The sequence below is a fragment of the Coregonus lavaretus genome (genome assembly GCF_964263955.1).
Source record: "Coregonus lavaretus genome assembly, contig: HAP1_SCAFFOLD_733, whole genome shotgun sequence".
NCBI classification, from domain to species: domain Eukaryota; kingdom Metazoa; phylum Chordata; class Actinopteri; order Salmoniformes; family Salmonidae; genus Coregonus; species Coregonus lavaretus.
In genome coordinates this window covers 193,732-210,092 of record NW_028158973.1, presented here as the reverse complement: position 1 = coordinate 210,092, position 16,361 = coordinate 193,732, and the positions used below count along the sequence as shown (strand labels likewise).

At 39.6% G+C, this 16,361-nt stretch overlaps 1 protein-coding gene across 1 annotated transcript; it reads left to right on the top strand.

Moving 5' to 3' along the window:
- The first annotated feature begins 3,639 nt into the window (after positions 1 to 3,639).
- Positions 3,640 to 15,483, top strand: LOC311123413 (uncharacterized protein). The gene is made up of 5 exons (XM_084197679.1): positions 3,640 to 3,747; positions 5,990 to 6,279; positions 6,477 to 6,536; positions 6,659 to 6,713; positions 13,075 to 15,483. Exons 2-5 carry the CDS (start codon positions 6,163 to 6,165, stop codon positions 13,392 to 13,394), a joined length of 552 nt encoding a protein of 183 aa, XP_084053805.1. The 5' UTR covers positions 3,640 to 3,747; positions 5,990 to 6,162; the 3' UTR covers positions 13,395 to 15,483.
- The last annotated feature ends 878 nt before the right edge of the window (positions 15,484 to 16,361 follow it).

Genomic DNA, 16,361 nt, shown 5'->3' with positions numbered 1-16,361 from the left:
ATCAGAAGGAACGTGCGGTCTTAACCGATTTGATAAGTTTGAAGTGTCGTGTGTGTCTCTTCGGAACAGGGCACCCCTCAAGGGGGTTATAGCTGGCGTCTCGTGGGAAGTCGATTAGGAAGAGATGAAAAATATTCCTGGAGTGATTGAAGTACGTGTTTTTTTTATTTTTATATGGGGTCTCTCCCTATTCAAGTGCAGTTCGAGTATATTAACTATAGAGTCCGAGCATTTATCCCAAGACCAATGCAGTGTGATCATTGTAAAGCTTTTGGTCATGTAGCAAGTGTTTGTAGAAGGGAGAAGGCGAGATGTCCAAGTTGTGGAAAGGATCATATTATGTGTTATAAAAGTGATGAATGTGACATGTTGCAATTGCGGTGGGAACCATGAAGCCACGTCTTCCGAATGCCCCACAAGGGTGAAAGAGAACGAGGTGGCCAAAGTCAGGGTTGTACAGAGCATTTCATATACAGCAGCTGTGAGAGGGGTTGAATGGTGCACCAGGAAAGTCCATGGTAGTGGTTAGGCCTACACTGCAGGATGCAGGGGTTGCCTTTCACCAGCAAGATCCAGACATTTTAAAGGTTAAGAAGGTGGACTTTTTGGCATTTATAGCAATGGTAATTAATGGCACTGCCAAGGTGGAGAGAAGGTCCAGGAAGATATAAATCATAGTGATTGCGACAGGGCGGTTCCTGGGGCTGAAAGATTTCTCAGCGAAGGAGTTACATGGAATATTGGCACAAGCCGTACCACACTCTCGTCATTGAGCCTGAAAAGGGAGATATGGAGAACTAAAAGCATGAATAAGTGGGAGTTTTGTTTGTTTTGGCAATGTACTATTTTTATTAGGGTGGAGTAAGTTAGTTTCACTATTACGTATGGATATATATATATATATATTTTTTTTTCAAACCGTCTAGTTGGTGGCGGCAAAAAAGCTTTTTGGATGAAGTCCGCCATAAAACCCACAGAAGAAGAAGAAACAGTATATATATATTGAACTGTGGTGGTCTGAAAATGGCGTTGGTAAGTATCTAGCTTTACATATTTTCATTTAGCTAGATTAGATTTAGTTTATTAGTCACATGTACAGGGACAAATATATCATGCAATTATATGGCCAATAAATAACACACAACAGCATGGCATATTTAGATAGTGAAATAGGCCTAGCCTAAATCATATTTATTTTCTATTTTGCAGCTCAGGTGGTTATTCTAGGCAAGGCTCTTCTGTGTCTTTATAGTGTCATTCTCACACAAGTCATTTGCTGAAGGCCCAAGCCTATACTACGCCATGTACTGGTATGACGTCGTTATCGAATGCCGTTCTAAAACCAGCTCTAGACTTTTATTTTGGAAATGAAACCGGAAGCTGCAAAGCAACTTTAACGTCTGAAAATGGAGTGCATTCGTTTTGGAACCGGGCTGCCTCCCGGGGAGGCTCTGGTCGACGGCATGGTTGGCTCAAAACAAAATGACGTAATTAAGCACGGTAGCGCGAAAATGAAAAACAAGGAAGTGACATGTTTAATGTTGACCGAGAGCTGTACTTTTTCATTCCAAGCAAGCGAGCAACTAACAGCTGAACAATACGTTACCTAGCTAAAACTATTTCAAGCCTTGGTCTCATAACAACCCAGTGTACTGTAGCTTGCTAGTTAATCAAGATGGTATTCCGCTGGTGAGTCTTTTCATAGTTAGTCGATGTGTAACGTTAATAACTTGTACATTTTTTTTTACTGTGACTTGCTGGCTAATTCAGGCACGCTAGCTTAGAAAACAAGTAAATGCTAACTGACGTTAGCTACCTTGACTTCTCGGCCTGTATCGTTAGCTACGCTAGCTAAACTTAGCAAGTTTACGTCGCGCATTTCGTGTATTTTGTTAATTGACCGGTGTCTAGTATAAAAGCTATAGCTAGCCGAAGACAAAAGTATCTGTGTAACGTTAGGCTAGAAGTTAACTAACAGTTATCTAGTTTTCCCTGTCCTGTCGATTGTCGAAGAGAAATACGAAGCCCGGGAGCAAATTAGTTAGTTAGCTAGTAGGTATGTTTCAAACCGGTGTGATTGCCTTATACTTATTGCTGAGACATTCATCAATTCACGTTACTGCGTACATTGATTGAAAATCTATAAGCCCTAAACGGCCACATTTTAAATTTGCATGTATAGCTAATTGAGAAGTAGTAAATATTGATACTAACCACAATTGAACAAATGAATCAACACATGCTAAGATTTATGTCAACAATATTGGAGTTAAATTCCCGTTTTATGGGCATACGGTCCCGTTATTGGCCACCTTACTATTTTGTTCAATTACAAGATATATCCGTTTAATTATGTTAAAAAATAGACACCAACCTCGTATCCGAAGTGTTTACTAGATAGTTGGCCTGTCAACTTTTCATTATGTAGCCCGGTGCGCTCTCCTGTGGAGGGTTCTTCACCAACATATTCAGTGTTGTAACCAAATAATGTCTCATAATTTGTTTTACATATTAATTTTATGTTTTGAGAAAGTAGATAACAGTTTAATACTAAAATATAAATGAGTATCAGTAATTTACATCAAATAAAACTTTAATTTCAGTAATGTGCATTGACATAAACAATGAAAACACTGTTGGAGTTTGTGTTGCTGAGATGCACTTGGAAAGTAAAGGAAGAAATACACAGGATGGGTTGAATAAATATATAAATATTATATTTTAGACTTTTTTTTTTTGTACAAAGAAATAATTTTAATATGAACACAAACAAAACAACAATTACATCTCAACTTCCATCCCTATATTGTCACAAAAATCACACTAAAAATCCAGCTCCACCGCCACCTCTGGATCCCACTGCACACACCTGCAGTGGAACCAGTGCTGGCAGAAGTCACAGCACGCCCATGGCACCTCGGACCTACACTCCTGACGGAGAAGTTCTTCAACAACCATAGTAATTGATACAACAGAGAGAAAAACAGATGATGAAGTACCTGAGCGTGGTGCCATGGGTGGCGTGACAGAGGTGACCGGTGGAGCTTTTCTCTTCCTTTTCTGTGCTACAGTTTGAGAAAAAGTAATGTTAGACAGAGCATGTTTCATGAAAACCCTTTTCAACATTTTTACATCAATACCTCTGGAGGAAGCTGCAGAAGTTTTGGAGGAGGTGGACATGACTTGAAGGCGGGTGCTATGGACTGTACATATGCTAGCTGAAGTCCAACGTATATGTGTAACATAAGGCTGGAAGTTAACTAACAGTTAGCTAGCTTTCCCTGGCCTAGTGATTGTCGAAGCGAAATACGAAGCCCGAGAGCAAATGGGTTACTGAATACATGGCTTGAAAATCTATAAACTGTAAAAACGACCACATTTAAATGTACATGTATAGCTAATTGAGAAGTAGAAAACATTGATTCTAACCACAATGGAACACATAATGAACACATGCTAAGATTGATGTCAACGTCATTGGAGTTAAATTCTTAGCTAAGGATATCATTATCTAATACATAAATAATGGTAATCTCCTAACAGTCACTTGGTTATAACGTTACTATGAAAGTGTGTTGATAATTGCTTTCTTCAAAATTGCAAATGGTCTTACAAATTGTCAATTTCTCCTTAGGCGTCTGATTGTTGTCCTAGTTACAATCTGGTTCCTGTCCTGCCTGCCTTCCAGCTGCCTGCCTTCCAGCTGCCTGCCTTCCAGCTGCCTGCCTTCCAGACAGCCGAACTCAGGTTGGTTTTAATTAATTATACCACTGGAATTGAGCATTTTCGTAACATACATGAAAATGTAATACTACACCAAAAAAGAGTCATGAAATGACTGAGTGCAAAACAGTAGACCCCTGTTACCTTGCCTAAAATATCATACCTCAACTCAAATTATCTTCAGTCCAAGTTGTAGTGCTCCTTGACTAGTGCTGAGGGGCGGGTGGGGTGTTATTAATCAACTAATTGACCAATGTCGGTTCAGATTACTTGAATTCCATTCAGTCAGGGTTTTTTTGTGAGCCCAACGCGCTTTCTCTGGAGATAAATCGAATCATTCACAACGGAAATCAACTCAAGATCTATGTGGGATGCTGGGCTGAAGGGAGTTGTGGTTTTCATTAAACAAATATTATTGGAGGCGCCTTTATTGTAGCGAAATTAATATTACATTCTCTGGCAACAGCTCTGGTGGACATGCCTGCAGTCAGCATGCCAATTGCACACTCCCTCAAAACATGAGACATCTGTGGCATTGTGTTGTGAGAACTGCACATTGTGGCCTTTTATTGTCCCCAGCACAAGGTGCACCTGTGTAATGATCATGCTGTTTAATCAGCTTCTTGATATTCCACACCTGTCAGGTGGATGGATTATCTTGGCAAAGGAATAATGCTCACGAACAGGCATGTAAACAAATGTGTGCACAATTTGAGAGATTTTTGTGAGTATAGAATATTGCTGGGATCTTTTATTTCAGCTCAAGAAACATGGGACCATCACTTGTTGTGTTGATGTTTTTGTTCAGTATAAATAGGATGACTAAAGACAGAACAGTATGGGAAGTACAGAGATAATGTTGTTTGCCTGCGTCTGCCTGAGCAGCTATTATGACTTTTAAGGAATGAAAAAATAATAGTCATCAAATAAAAGCTAAGTAATATAGACAACTGAAATATTTTATTTCAGAGTAATATTCTATTGACTACCCAATGTGGACCTGACAGAAATTGAAATATTTAAATGTTTTGGCAATTGAATGTTAACTATTTTGGGCTTTGGAATTTCCATTTTTAAAAAGCAAAACATTTATTTGAATGTCATTATTTCATAATGTATTTAATGAAAACGTGATCATTTTTCTATAAGCGAACTGAAACCGACCTGATCTAGAAAAGCATTAATCACTCAGCACTAGCGTTAACTCATAAATTGCAGATCCTGCGGATTTATCCTTGTGTCGGTCACTTTAGGGTTAGAAAATATTGTATTTTTTATAATATTGTATTGTGAGTTAAAGACATCAAAGCATGTTTTTTGCATTTTCTGTGATGTGATCTTTATTTGGCTGGGTCAAAAGTTTGCCCTTCTGAAATGCCATTTTGATTAGTTGAGGGGAATTGATAAAAGCGTGAAACACTATCTAAAAACAATTGATCTTGATTGCAATACGGATTTTGAAACCTTGAACACTTAACTTAATGATTATCCAAAATAACTTTACAGATTCAGAAGATAAACTTGCTGTTTTAGCAACATTTTTCCACTGATGGCTTCTATTAGCTCATGATTCCCCTCAGTGGGAATCTGTTAAAATGGGGTGATATGAAAGTGCAGTTTCTGAGGTTTCAAAACCGTATTGCACGCAATGATTATTAACGGTTAGACAGAGTGTCTGGGGTGTTGTACACATTGGCTGCGCTGTGGTCAATGGTTCGAATGAAAACCCAATGGCATGCTCATTGTTTGTCTGTATTGTAATTGTTTTTAATAACCTGCCTAGGGACTGCGGTTGAAAACTTACCGGCTGGCTAAAACCGGCACTTTTACTGAAACGTTGATTAATGTACACTGTCCCCAACAAAAAAAACTCTAACTTAACAATGCTGCTTTAGGGCAGAAGTTCTGCCAGCATAAATATAATCAGTCAACATGACTGACATTATTGAAGAAAATATTTTTGTCCAATTTGATCTGTCACTTAGGGTACATTTTTATATGCCAACAGCGTTTAAGCATTTTTTATTTATTTGAATTATTACAAAGAATCCTGACAGACTCACACCTTATTAGTCAATACATAACAATACTGCTTTACTTGATTTTGGTGTTCTGTAACGAGACTGAGGGAAAGTGTATGTAGACAGCTCTAGCATCTTGAAAGTGATGCTCGGGAGTAGCATTATTTAATGTTCAAAATGTTTTGCTGTGGTGGCAAAAATATTGCAGTGAATAATATGATAGTGTTTTTCTCTCATTTTTACAGTGCCATCCTCGGTATGTCCGGTATTCGATGGAGAGTCCTTATTCATAAAAATTGTTACCCAGTGTCCTGAGTCTGAGATCAGTTTACGCACCCAGCGAAAAGGCAGTGTGTTCACGTATGACAAGGAGAAGGACTTGTGTACTGTGGATCCACGTTATCGGGACAGGATCCAGATGAGGAATGACTCCAACGTCCGTGTTTTTGAATTTCGCAATGTAACCAAAGAAGATATGGATGAAATATATGTGATCTATGCTTCCAATACACCCATCAGATATTTCAAATTACAAGTAAGAAGCCTCCTGTCCATCTTTTTTAAACATTTAAAGGATTGAGTGGAAGTACATGTGACAGAGTGGTTTCTAAACTTGCACTGTTGCTTCGCTGTACTATCTGGGATAAAACACCAGTTATAAAGCTGTTATTCCTATTGTAAATGAATTAACAAAAATCACTAACGTTTATTTAACTTATGATGTATTTTCAGGGAGTACTGAGAGTTCAACCACCGCAGCAGCCCCCCAACCATCTTCAACCACACCGGGAGGTATTATTGTCACCTGAACTTTGACCTGAAAGTAGATGATAAAGATAATTTTTTTTTGTAGTGCAGAAAAATGTGTTATTCACGCATGATAAAGGTGTATTTGGCTTATGATGTATTTTCAGGTAGCACTGAGTTCAACCACCACCGCAGCCCCACAACCGTCTACAACCACACCAGGTATAATCATCTTCTGATCTATAAATTGAAGTAGATTGCTGAGAAGATTCTGATCTGTGTAGTGAAGTAATAGCAGATTGGGTTCATTTTTACATTTTAGTCATTTAGCAGACTCGCTTATCCAGAGCGGCTTACAGGAGCAATTAGGGTTAAAAGTGCCTTGCTCAAAGGCACATTGACAGATTTTTCACGTAGTCGGCTTGGGGATTCAAACCAGCCACCTTTCGGGTATTGGCCCAAAGTTCTTAACCGCTAGGCTACCTACCGCCCCGGTTTCAAATAATATTTAATCTTTCAAGCGCTTAATTGATATTGCGTGTTGCAGTAGAAGCAACAGAGATGTGCCAAAAGTGAAAACCACGCCGATCAGGCATTCAAAGGCCAACATTTTACCCTTGTAAAGACCCTGTGAACTAATGCACAGCAACAATATAAATAACGCGAGCTCCCAAAATGTTACCGTAAGAACTTGGAATTTATTTTCTTTCAAATAATCTTTGGGGATCTGTTGTGTAGAACTAGAACGTAAAGTACAATTCAGATGCTGTTCTTAACTTCCACCAAACTCCAAATGTCACTTTATTTTTTGCAACCTCGATCACCAAGCAGTGGGTCAGATCTTGTTTATGTGCCAGTACGTTTTGGAATGAGTATGATTATCCATATGCCCACACCTGGCCGTATTTCATTAGCACAGTCAAGCTACTTTCCAACTTTCAAAGAGCAGAACTGCACTGTATGGTTTCATATGCACTGAGTGTACAAAACATTAACAACACCTTCCTAATATTGAGTTGCACCCCGTCCCCGCCCCCGCCCTGTGAACAGACTCAATTTGTTGGGGCATGGACTCTATAAGGTGTTGAAAGCGTTCCGCAGGGATCCTGGCCAATGTTCACTCCAATGCTTCCCACAGTTGTGTGAAGTTGGCTGGATGTCCTTTGGGTTGTGGACCATTCCTGATACACACGGAAACTGTTGGGCGAGGAAAACCCAGTAGCGTTGCATTTTTTTACACAAACCGTTGCGCCTGGTACCTACTACCATACCCCGTTCAAAGGCACTTAAATATTTTGTCTTGCCCAATCACCCTCTGAATGGCACACATACACATTCCATGTCTCAAGGCTTAAACATCCATCTTTAACCTGTCTCCTCCCCTTCATGTACACTAATTGACGTGGATTTAGCAAGTGACATCAATAAGGGATCATAGTTTTCACCTGGATTCACCTGGTCAGTATGTCATGGAAAGAGCATAATGTTTTGTACACTCAGTGTATTTGCCCACACCTGGCCATATTTCATTAGCACAGTCAAGCTACTTTACAACTTTCAAAGAACTGCAGGGTACGGTTTCGTATACACTGAGTGTAATAAACAGTAACAACACCTTCCTAATATTGAGTTTCTGTGTGAGTCGCTTTGATGTAGGCCAACGTTTGTATCATGTTAGTACATGTGCTGCCGAAAGGAGTGGGACAGTACTTTCAGAACATTAGGCCTAGCTAGTTAGCTCGCTAGTTAACGATGTATTAGTAAATGTCCTAAACAACTTTACTGCGCCACTCAAAAATTACTGTGAATGTCTGTGGGTGCCTTTTCAAAACTAATGTTAGAAACTCTGTGAAACGGTGTCATTCACAAAAATTTTATAGTTAAGAAATCATTTTTGCACCACAGGAAAGCTGCAGTTACAGTGGGGAAAAAAGTATTTAGTCAGCCACCAATTGTGCAAGTTCTCCCACTTAAAAAGATGAGAGAGGCCTGTAATCATCATCATAGGTACACGTCAACTATGACAGACAAATTGAGAAAAAAAAATCCTGAAAATCACATTGTAGGATTTTTAATGAATTTATTTGCAAATTATGGTGGAAAATAAGTATTTGGTCACCTACAAACAAGCAAGATTTCTGGCTCTCACAGACCTGTAACTTCTTCTTTAAGAGGCTCCTCTGTCCTCCACTCGTTACCTGTATTAATGGCACCTGTTTGAACTTGTTATCAGTATAAAAGACACCTGTCCACAACCTCAAACAGTCACAGTCCAAACTCCACTATGGCCAAGACCAAAGAGCTGTCAAAGGACACCAGAAACAAAATTGTAGACCTGCACCAGGCTGGGAAGACTGAATCTGCAATAGGTAAGCAGCTTGGTTTGAAGAAATCAACTGTGGGAGCAATTATTAGGAAATGGAAGACATACAAGACCACTGATAATCTCCCTCGATCTGGGGCTCCACGCAAGATCTCACCCTGTGGGGTCAAAATGATCACAAGAACGGTGAGCAAAAATCCCAGAACCACACGGGGGGACCTAGTGAATGACCTGCAGAGAGCTGGGACCAAAGTAACAAAGGCTACCATCAGTAACACACTACGCCGCCAGGGACTCAAATCCTGCAGTGCCAGACGTGTCCCCCTGCTTAAGCCAGTACATGTCCAGGCCCGTCTGAAGTTTGCTAGAGTGCATTTGGATGATCCAGAAGAGGATTGGGAGAATGTCATATGGTCAGATGAAACCAAAATATAACTTTTTGGTAAAAACTCAACTCATCGTGTTTGGAGGACAAAGAATGCTGAGTTGCATCCAAAGAACACCATACCTACTGTGAAGCATGGGGGTGGAAACAACATGCTTTGGGGGTGTTTTTCTGCAAAGGGACCAGGACGACTGATCCGTGTAAAGGAAAGAATGAATGGGGCCATGTATCGTGAGATTTTGAGTGAAAACCTCCTTCCATCAGCAAGGGCATTGAAGATGAAACGTGGCTGGGTCTTTCAGCATGACGATGATCCCAAACACACCGCCCGGGCAACGAAGGAGTGGCTTCGTAAGAAGCATTTCAAGGTCCTGGAGTGGCCTAGCCAGTCTCCAGATCTCAACCCCATAGAAAATCTTTGGAGGGAGTTGAAAGTCCGTGTTGCCCAGCGACAGCCCCAAAACATCACTGCTTTAGAGGAGATCTGCATGGAGGAATGGGCCAAAATACCAGCAACAGTGTGTGAAAACCTTGTGAAGACTTACAGAAAACGTTTGACCTGTGTCATTGCCAACAAAGGGTATATAACAAAGTATTGAGAAACTTTTGTTATTGACCAAATACTTATTTTCCACCATAATTTACAAATAAATTCATTAAAAATCCTACAATGTGATTTTCTGTTTTTTTTTTTCTCCACATTTTGTCTGTCATAGTTGACGTGTACCTATGATGAAAATTACATGCCTCTCTCATCTTTTTAAGTGGGAGAACTTGCACAATTGGTGGCTGACTAAATACTTTTTTCCCCCACTGTAGCTATATGGAACGCATGGAAATTGATAAATCAATCCCATTATGTCAAAATAGCTCCCCTGAAACCTGAATGCCTACGCTACTTTATAAGATAAATCACATGACCTTGCTTCAAAGTATACTAGCCAACATTTGATAACTGGGAATTAGGCCTTCTTTATAGACGTTCCTTTTTTTTGGTTTTGTTGCCGTATTCTCTGAATGCCTATCCCAATAGCTAAATAACCAAAGCTTCTGCGTATGTGTGGGATTCTCTTCTTAATTCAGTCTTTGCTCTACTCATTCAGCTACCCACAGAACAGGTTACTATAGCACATTTCAGTGATGAATGGTGCTTGTTTGATTCAGCTTTGACCTAACTTTATTAATGTCTGCATAATCACATTGATAGTATTTTACATAATACAACTGAATATAAGAGCATAGTATAAGGCTACTGTAAGAAAACACCCTCATTTCTTATATTTTAGGATGATTGTACGAATTGTAATTATTCTCTCATGCAGCCAAAACTCAGTCAACAGTGCGCAGTAGGCAAAACACTCGGAAAGTATTCAGACCCCTTGACATTTTTCACATTTTAAGTTACAGCCTTATTCTACAATGGATAAAATATTTTTTTCCACTCATCAATCTGCACACAATACCCCATAATAGCAAAGCGAAAACTGGTTTTTACACATTTAAAAAATAAAATACTTGAACACTCTGAAAGTGTTCAGACCCCTTGACTTTCCCACATTTTGTTACATTACAGCCTTATTCTAAAATTGATTAAATAAAGTCCATCAGTCTACACACAATACCCCATAATGACGAAGCGAAAGCAGGTTTTTAGAAATTTTAGCAAATTTATACAAAATAAAAAACATACCTTATTTATAAGTATTCAGACCCTTTGCTATGAGACTCGAAATTGAGCTCATGTGCATCCTGTTTCCATTGGTCATCCTTTAGATGTCTACCTGTGATAAATTCAATTGATTGGACATTATTTGTAAAGGCATACACCTGTCGTCTATATAAGGTCCCATAGCTGACCATGCATGTCAGAGCAAAAACCAAGCCATGAGGTCGAAGGAATTGTCCGTAGGATTGTATCGAGGCACAGACCTGTGGAAGGGTACCAAATAATTTGTGCAGCATTGGAGGTCCCCAAGAACACAGTCGCCTCCATTCTTAAATGGAAGAGCTTTGGAACCACCAAGACTCTTCCTTGAGCTGGCCGCCCAGCCAAACTGAGCAATCGGGGGAGAAGGGCCTTGGTCAGGGAGGTGACCAACAACTCTATGTCACTCTGACAGAGCTCTAGAGTTCCTCTGTGGAGATGGGAGCACCTTCCAGAAGGACAACCATCTCTGCAGCACTCCACCAATCAGGCCTTTATGGTAGAGTGGCCAGACAGAAGCCACTCCTCAGTAAAATGCACATGACAGCCCGCTTGGAGTTTACCAACAGGCACCTAAAAGGACTCTCAGACCATGAGAAACAAGATTCTCTGCTCTGATGAAACCAAGATTGAACTCTTTTGCCTGAATGCCAAGCGTCACGTCTGGAGGAAACCTGGCATCGTCCCTACGGTGATGCGTGGTGGTGGCAGCATCATGCTGTATGGATGATTTTCAGGTGAAGAGACCGGGAGACTAGTCAGGATCGAGGGAAAGATGAACGGAGCAAAGTACAGAGATCCTTGATGAAAACCTGTTCCAGAGCACTCAGGACCTCAGACTGGGATTAAGGTTCACCTTCCAACAGGACAACCTCCCTTGATTTCTCAGTTTGGTCGGGCGGCTAGCTCTAGGAAGACTCTTGGTTGTTCCAAACTTCTTCCATTTTAAGAATAATGGGGCCACTGTGTTCTTGGGGACCTTCAATGCTGAATAAAGTTTTTGGTACCATTCCCCAGATCTGTGCATGAACACAATCCTGTCTCGGCGCTCTACGGACAATTCCTTCGACCTCATGGCTTGGTTTTTGCTCTGACATGCACTGTCAAATGAGGGACCTTATATAGACAGGTGTGTGCCTTTTCAAAATCATGTCCAATCAGTAGAATTTACTACAGGTGGACTCCAATGAAGTTGTAGAAACATCTCAAGGTAGCTAAGATATGACTAAACTAAAAGGTATTTCCTAAAGAAAATCTGTGGCTTTGCTTCAGCTGAATAAAAAGGTTTGGAGCCTACCATAACCATTTGATCTTTGGTATTTACTGAATGAGTTAATTATTTTAAAAGGCATAAAACGTATTTGGTTGCAATGTTATACATCAAGGGAGGTCAACCATCCTCCAGAACAGCTAATGGGTGTGCAGGCTTTTATTCCAGTGCCTCTCTTAACAAACCACATTTTTTAGAAATGAGCTGCTCAACTAGACCTTGATAAACTGGCTCTGTGTTTTGAGCAGGGCTTGATCAAAAGCCTGCACACCCAGTAGCTCTCCAGGCTGAGGGTTGACCATGTGTTTTATACCGTTGCCTAACAGGTATTCTACTTTGGGGGGGTTTAAGTGCCTTTCACAACGACAGGAGATGGTACATGGGATCAGAGAGAAGCCTCCCAGTGTCAATACCACATTACGCATACTTTCTTTTGTTATACCTACATAAAGATGTCCCTAACGGTTGGTCATGGGAATGTGGTTAGAAGTCATTGGAAAAGTCGTGCAATTCCATCTCTAAATGTATATGAACCCTGAACACACCGATAAGCTAGTTGAACACCATCTGCTCTAGAATTCACTCACTGTACATATTTCAAGAAGATTTAAACGTATATTCCCATGAAAATGAATGAGATCAAATGGTTGGCATTCAAATATTTTGCTGTGTTATTGCTACTATTATCATATTGAATTCAAAATGTTGGTGTTGTGACATCTACTGCAGGAAAGTCATTGCTATGAAGTCATTTTCTGTCATGAGAAATCATTACAAACCATATAAATCATTTCACAACATGGATTCAGTTGTAATGGCAATTTGTGTTCATTTATGTTAATGCTAGAAGCTGGAAATAATCGTACTATAACAGTTCTTTTTTTTTTTTTGTCTTTACAGGTCCATCTGTGGTACATGGTCATACTGGTTTGCTAATATCAATAATACTGGTACTATGTGTGGTACTACTGGTACTGGTATGGCTATGGGTCAAGAATCATAAAAACAGTGAGACGAAGCACCTGGACATGGAAGCAAATCAGCAGAACGTTGAAAATGAACGCTGTCTGCATCTCTACGTGCCTGGCAGACATCTCGGCTTGGATGTCGGCCCACCACCTCAACAAGACGGATCTGCTCTTCTTCCCGGGGAAGGCCTTCCCGCTCCAAGACCTCCATCAATTGACTACTCCACGGTGTCCCCCTCCCATGTAAATTAATAAGCTGTTTACCCTGTCACAATCGTCGCCTCCATTCACTTCCATTGATTGTTAGCTTGTGGTGGCTAAATTAGTTGAATTTTGTAGTGGCTGTTTAAAGAACTGAACAATGGATTACCATTTCTGCTGACCCATAGACTACTTTCAGTGTGAAGGACCCATCTAACAATACATTGTAAAATCCTGAACTTACCCTTTAAACCCTCAGCCTTACTGGACAACTATTGTATATAACATTTATTTTTCTTCATCGACCTTGCATAACCTTTAAATATACTTTCAAGTGTTACTTAAGTAGTTTTTTTTGGTATCTGTACTTTACTTTACTATTTTTATTTTTGACTAGTTTTACTTTTACTTCACTACATTCCTAAAGAAAATAATGTACTTTTTACTCCATACATTTTCCCTGACACCTAAAAGTACTCGTTACATTTTGAATGCTTAGCAGGACAGTAAAATGGTCCAATTCATGCACTTATCAAGAACATCTACTGCCTCTGATCTTGCGGGATCTCTAAAACACAAATGCTATGTTTGTAAATTATGTTGGTGTTGAAATGTGCCCCTGGCTATCTGTAAAAAAGAAAAATGGTGCCGTCTGGTTTGCTTAATATAAGGATTTTTAAATGATTTATATTTTTACTTTTGATACTTAAGTACATTTTATCAATTACATTTACTTTTGATATTTAAGTATATTTAAAACAATCCTTTTACTGGGTGACTTTTACTTGAGTCATTTTCTATTAAGGTATCTTTACTTTTACTCAAGTATGACAATTGGGTACTTTTTCCACCACTGCCTTTATAACTACAGATCACTGTCAGCATTACATCAATTTGGGGACACATTTACTGTACTTTCATTGTACTGTATCAAATGACTGATGCCAGAACCATTCTGCTATTGTATGATTATTTCACTTATGGTAATGATGTTGTAATTGATATCCGCTTCTTGGCAAGACTAATCCATTTTTGTATTGTTTATTTAAATTCTGAATTTTGCAGCTTATTGTTCCAGGGACCTGTTTCAGGACAGTGTTTTAAACAATATTGGTCACTCGGGCTCCTGAGTGGCGCAGTGGTCTAAGGCACTGCATCGCAGTGCTAACTGTGCCACTAGAGATCCTGGTTCGAATCCAGGCTCTGTCGCAGCCGGCCGCGACCGGGAGACTCATGGGCGGCGCACAATTGGCCCAGGGTAGGGGAGGGAATGGCCGGCAGGGATGTAGCTCAGTTGATAGAGCATGGCGTTTGCAACGCCAGGGTTATGGGTTCGATTCCCACGGGGGGGCAGTATAAAAACAAATATGTATTCACTAACTGTAAGTCGCTCTGGATAAGAGCGTCTGCTAAATGACTAAAATGTAAATGTAAAAATGTATTTGGATAGTCCATATTTTCCATCTGTAGATGTACTACAGATGGTCATATAAATGCTTAATGAGCTTAGTTCAATTGACAAAACCCAAAATATACGCTTTTTTATGTCAATGTTTGTAAACAAACACTATATAGCTGCAAAACATGGTTAAAACTATAATTCTGATATCATGGCTGGTCAGTCCTTTCATCCATAGCTCTATCAATTTGAGTTGTTACATTTCTCCAACCCCATCCCTCAGCTTTTTACCGAAACAGGGGCGGGGAAACCGCTTCGTTATTGTTTCTACTGCTGATTGATGCTTTAAGGTTCGGACATAATTAGTTGAAACGTTACTGATAGTCTGTAGTAGAGCATCTACAGATGGACTATCCAAATAAAATGTTACTGCAATATTTTGTATAACCTCCCAAATGCATTCCTATACAATCCTCACCTTCCTCTGAATCTCAAGGTCAGTAGCCTTCTTTGTAGAATGTAAGTTAGAGGTGCCCAACTACTGTATGTTCTATTGTAACTCACCCCTGGTAATATTCCATCCTCCTTGATCTTCTAAAAGACTTGTAACTGTAAAACGTTTTAATATATACTGTACAAATAATTTATTAATGACTTTTAAGATCAAATATTAACATAGATGTGATCAACAATTTTATTTTTTACTGAAGGTCTTTTTAATAAAATCTTGCTATTTTCTGATTTGGTTCTGTTGACAAAGCAGGTTGTGTGTCACATTTCTTAAAGGTTTATGGTTAAGCCACTGCTATTTTGACAATTGGTCCTTGGATGGAATGGTAGATATGAGGTACATGATTTATGGTCTTATGGCTAAAGTAAAGTCAAAACTGTAACTTGGCCACTCAAGAACATTTACTGTCTTCTTGGTAAGCAACTTCAGTGTAGATTTGGCCTTGTGTTTTAGGTTATTGTCCTGCTGAAAGGTGAATTCATCTCCCTGTGTCTGGTGGAAAGCAGACTGAACCAGGTTTTCCTCTATGATTTTGCCTGTGCTCCATTCTGTTTCTTTTTTATCCTGAATAACTCTCCAGTCCTTAATGATTACAAGCATACCCATAACATGATGCAGCCACCATTATGCTTGAAAATATGGAGAGTGGTACTCCATAATGTGTTGCATTGGATTTGCCCCAAACTTAACACTTTGTATTCAGTACAAAAAGTGAATAGCTTTGCCACATTTCTTGCAGTCTTACTTTAGTGACTTGTTGCAAACAGGATGCATGTTTTGGAATGTAATGCGGCTGCTTCTTCTTGATGTTCTTCTTTGTCCTGCTTCCACGCTTGCTTTTCTTCTTCTATGATATGACGGTCCGCAAACAAACGTTTAAAGTGCATGCTGCCATCTACTGTGCTGGAATGTATGATCAATCATGATCTGTCCAATTCTGTACTACCATGAAAATAAAATTCCAAACCAAATAAATCCCTAACCTCTACCACACCCTCCCCCCAAAACCCCATTAAACTTGATCTATATCATGCTGAAACACTCCACCCTTAGGATTGTTCAGCATGTCAACAACCATTTCAACAGTAACATATGTTACCCCCAATAT